General features: G+C 52.3%; 1 protein-coding gene across 1 annotated transcript in view; it reads left to right on the top strand.

Moving 5' to 3' along the window:
- The window catches only part of Lgals7 (galectin 7), a 25,443-nt gene extending 24,533 nt beyond the window's left edge, over window positions 1-910 (top strand). Inside the window, exons 2-3 of the mRNA XM_012515920.2 lie at window positions 32-255; window positions 742-910. Of these exons, the coding sequence (XP_012371374.1) occupies window positions 32-255; window positions 742-855 (338 nt within the window). The 3' untranslated portion in view covers window positions 856-910. The remainder of the gene's footprint in view (window positions 1-31; window positions 256-741) is intronic.
- Window positions 911-4,782: the final 3,872 nt, after the last annotated feature.

Here is a 4,782-nt window from a genome sequence, read left to right as displayed (position 1 = left end):
GCAGGTGGCCTTGGGCAGGGTGGTCGCTGAGCCCCGCTGCCCGCGTCCTCCAGGTTCCACGTGAACCTGCTGCTCACCGACGGGGAGCAGGCGGACGCCGCGCTGCACTTCAACCCGCGGATGGACGAGGCCGTGGTCGTGTTGAACAGCAAGGACGGCGGCAAATGGGGCCGCGAGGAGCGCGGCACGGGGCTCCCGTTCCAGCGCGGGCAGCCCTTCGACCTGCTGCTCATCGCGACTGACGAGGGCTTCAAGGTGCGGCCGGTGGGGTGAGGGTTGAGGGGTGGGGATAGTCGGGGAGGTGTGGGAGGGCGGGGACGCCGACGTGATGTGGAGCTCACCGACCCCCACCTAGAGAGCACGTTTGTACTGTGGCAACAGGAGTCTCAGTGGATCCTGTTACAGTTAGCATTAGCCAAGGCCGCTGTGGTGGCACCCACCTTGACCCTAGCATCCGGGAGGCTGAGGCAGGAGGGCTGTAGCCAGTGCATGCACTTTGGGGCACACACGCAGTGACTTCAAGGGCAGCCTGAACACATACTGAAAGCTTTTTGCAAAAAATCAAGATAAATGAAAAATAAATAAGAGCGATCAAATTAAAACCCAGAAGGAATTACCGTGAATCCTTTTTTTCCTACTGGGGAAACTGAAGCTGGGAAGGTGACTGTGTCCAGGCCGCACAGCGCCTGCAAAGCCGGGCCTAGGCGCTGCCCCGGGATCTTAACCCCACTCTCCCCGCAGGCGGTGGTCGGGGACGGAGTGTACCATCACTTCAAGCACCGGCTGCCGATGGGGAATGTGCGGCTGATGGAGGTGGGCGGGGACGTGCAGCTGCGTTCAGTGACGGTCCTTTGAGGCGAGCCCAGGAGCCTGCCGACGGAGGGGATGGAGCCTTCGGTGGCAAATAAAGTGTCATCAGTTTATTCATACTGTCTCTGTGTTCCCTTCCTATTTATGAGGAAACCGAGATTCAAAACATTCCAGGCAATAGGGACGGTGTTTCCATTGTAAATCAGCAGGTTGGGAAGCCAAGGCAAGGTGGTCTCAAGTTGGAATAGCCTAGGCTTGCACTGAGCGGTATATCCAATCCTTTATTTTATCTTGAAACAGGGTCTCCCTAAATTGCTGATTTGCCCAGGCTGAACCCGAACTCCCAGAGTGTTAGGATTACAGGCATAGATCTTCAGGCCTGTTCCTGTCTCAAAATTTAAGACTTTTATTTTACTTACTCTTTTTTTTTTTTTTTTTTCTTTTTTCTGTATTTAGGACAGGGTCTACAGGGTCTCACTACATAGATCGGACTTGTAGCGATTCTCCTGTTTTCAGCCTTCCAAGCAGTGGGATTACAGGTGCATGCTACCACCCCAGACTCAACCACCATCTCAGTGTGCCCCGGGGGCGGGGGACCCCCGACATTGCAGGCTGGGGAATCGAACCCTCGCCGATGCACACTGCCTAAGCAGGCGCTTTAATCTGCTGAGCGATCAGACCTGCCCTTATTATTTTTAAGGGGTGTAATACACAAAAGGAAAAACATGGCTTCAATATCCAGTGGCGTTGGAGTGCTGCATAGACAGGGCCTGGGGTCTCTGCGGAATTGGTGTGAGGAGCAGATTCACACCGGCTCCTGAGGGCAGACCCTGTGTGCCTAGGGGCCTAGGGCCACAAAGGTCCTGCGCTGATTCACCCACTGAGGCTGGGTCGGGCTGCGGAGCTGGGGTTTGGGGCCATGAGGGGCTCAGACCATCCAGTGGCACCACCTCACGGGCAACGGTGGTCTGGGGGGGCGGTCCCTATGAAAAAAGATGGGGGAGCGGATGCCCATCAGCTTCGTCACCCCCGGAGTTCAGCCCCTCACACACGAGCGGGGGCGTAAAGATCCTTACGGCCTCGCTCTTCACCTTTCCGCCTGGTCCCCTGGCTGGCTCCGGAGCAACAGGTCGGGAGGGGCTGGGAATCCCGCCGGCTGCCTTGCTCAGCCACGCCCCGCGTGGGGACAGGTCCCCGCTTGCGCCTCCTCGGGGCAGACGCGATGGCTGGGGATTTGCGAAGCCGCTCCAAGTCCTTGACGCAGCGCGCCCCTTAGCAGACGCCCGACAGCCCCTTTGCTACCCTGGATTCCGGGTGACTGTGGCGGGGGGTCAGGGAGGAACAGGCCCTTGGAGCTCAGCTCCCTCAGCAGGTGCGACTCTCAGGCTCTAGAAGTCTCTCGGGTCTCCCGAAAGCTGGGGGTAGTGTTTGTGGGGCCAGAGCCAGCGTGCACCTCGAGCCTGGCAGTCACACAAGCCTGGTCTGCCACCCTGGTTCGTGGCTGTTTCCGGCTCTGGTGGGAGGGAGAGTCCCGGGCTCTGCCCCAAGACCCTGTGCAGCAGGCGACGGTCGCCCCCTGGCGGCATCCACCGGCCTTGTCAGCTTGACAATGTGAGCACAGGACGTTTGGCTCACGACAGTGGAACAGACTGGTAGGTCCCCGGCTCCAACCCAAGCCAGACTCGACCTTTCCTACTCCCACCACCTTTGGGCTGGGTGATCCTCTGGTGAGTTGACCAGGTTGGGACAGGTCCCTTCCCACAGTTGGGAAGGTCTCCCGGGGATTGAACTCAGGCTCTTGCATTTGCCAGGCAAGCACTTATTCAACTGAGCTATCTCTCCGGTCCTTCCAGTCTCTCCTTCTCTGTTCTCTCTCTTCTTTCCAACAGGGGTCTCACAAAATCACTAAGTTGCCCTGGCTGATCTTGAATCTGTGTTCTTCCTGCCCCAGTCTCCTAGAGTGCTGGAAGAACAGGCATGTGCCAGGGTACCTGGCTCCTGGGCACTTGTTGAATGGGTTGACTTTTATTTGGCTGTGTTAATTGCTTCTAAATACTTTCAAGCATTTTTATAAAGCTATCCCTAGGGGAAAGGTTTCACATTACACATGGGAACCTGAAGGTTATTGGCCCAACTCTGGATGGTGGGAATCTGGATTAGAGGGCAACAGGCCTCTGGTGTGAGTTACTGATTTTCACCATCACCCCACAGAGGGTGTGTGGGAGACTTTTGGTTTTTGGGATCTTGCTATATAGACCAGGTTGTCCTTGAACTCACTATTCCAGCCCAGGCTGGCCAGTGCTAGGATCACAGCCATGCACCCTGTGCCCAGCTAGGAAGACTGTTTTTGTTTATGGAAAATACATAATAACATATTTGCAGGTGCTAAGGCAATATGTGGATGCCTTATTCTCAAATGACTCATTAATTATTTTTTTTTAATTTTATTTATTTATTTATTTATTTGTGTGTGTGGCCAGCTCAGCCCACCAGGGGGCAGGCTGGCTGGCATGTGGTGCTGGGGGATTGAACCGCGGTCCCTGTGCTTTGCTAAGCTTGTTCTAAGTAGGTGCTTTAGACCACTGAGCCATCTCACCAGCCCCGACTCATTAATTATTGATATTTACACTGCACACACACACACACACACACACACACACACACATACCTCTGTATGCTTGCCTCTTTTTTTTTGAGCTGGTTTTCATTATGTAGTTTAGGCTGGCCTTGAACTCACTTTGTAGCTCTGGCTGGCCTTAAACTCTCAGAAATCCTCCTATCTCAGCCTCTGTGTGATAGGATTAGAGGCGTGTGTCACCATGTCAGGCTAATATGTCCTACTGAGTGTGTTTTGCCAATAAGGAACGCCGTGCAAGGGAAGGCCGAGCAGCTTGTTCCAGCTTGCATGTAAGTCACTGGGCAGCCACACGAATACGACCCACATCCCGAGGACTAAGTCACAGGGAAACTGTGTTTTTACTCGGATACCAAAACCAGAGAAAGACCCAACCGAAAAAGAGAACTACAGACCAATCTCCCTAATGAACATAGATACAAAAATCCTCAATAAAATACTAGCCAACAGAATGCAGCAAATCATCAAAAAGTTTGCACATTATGACCAAGTGGGATTCATTTCAGGAATGCAGGGATGGTTCAGTATATGCAAATCAATAAACATTATATACCACATCCATAGAGCCAAAGACCAAAGTCACATGATCATCTTAATAAATGAAGGAAAAGCTTTTGACAAAGTTCAACACTCAGGGGCCTGCCCCATAGCTCAGTTCTTTAAGTGGCTGCTTCAACAAAGCAGTCAGGCTCCGGTTGCTTTGTTTCGATCCCCACAACACAAGACAGCCAGTCATGCCTTGAAGGCATTCCGGAAAAAAAAAAAAAAAAAAAACTTCTGCCATTTTTGGGGGCCTGGCCCTAGCTCAGGCCTTTAAGTGGCTGCTTCCACAAAGCTGTCAGCCTCAGGTTGCTGGAGTTCGAACCTCACACCTCTCCAGCTGGCCAAAAGTGCCCTGAAGGCATTCGAGGAAAAAAAAAAAAAAAAAAAAAAGCCTAAAGTTCAACACTCATTCATGATAAAAACCCTATAGGGTCGGGGAGATGGCTCAGTAGAATAAGCGCTCCCTTGGCAAGCACAAGGGCCTGAGTTCAATCCCTATTCTGGAAAAACAAAACAAAACAAACAACCCTATAGAAAATTAGAATAGATGGTCTTTTTTTTTTTTTTTTTTCCCCAGAACTGGGGATTGAACTCAGGCCCTTGCGCTTGCCAGGGAAGCACTTATTCCACTGAGCTATCTCCCCAGCCCCTAGAATAGATGGTCTTTAGGTCAACCTGATATAAGCCATCTTTCACAAACCAACAGCCAATCTCATACTAAATGGACAAAAACTGAAAGCCTTCACTTTATTTTATTTGTACCAGCGATTGAACTCTGGACCTTGGGCTTGCCA

The sequence above is a fragment of the Octodon degus genome, unplaced genomic scaffold, assembly GCF_000260255.1.
Source record: "Octodon degus isolate 3935 unplaced genomic scaffold, OctDeg1.0 scaffold00083, whole genome shotgun sequence".
Taxonomy (NCBI): Eukaryota; Metazoa; Chordata; class Mammalia; order Rodentia; family Octodontidae; genus Octodon; species Octodon degus.
Note: the sequence above shows the minus strand (reverse complement) of the source record. Positions and strands in the feature narration are given on the sequence as shown.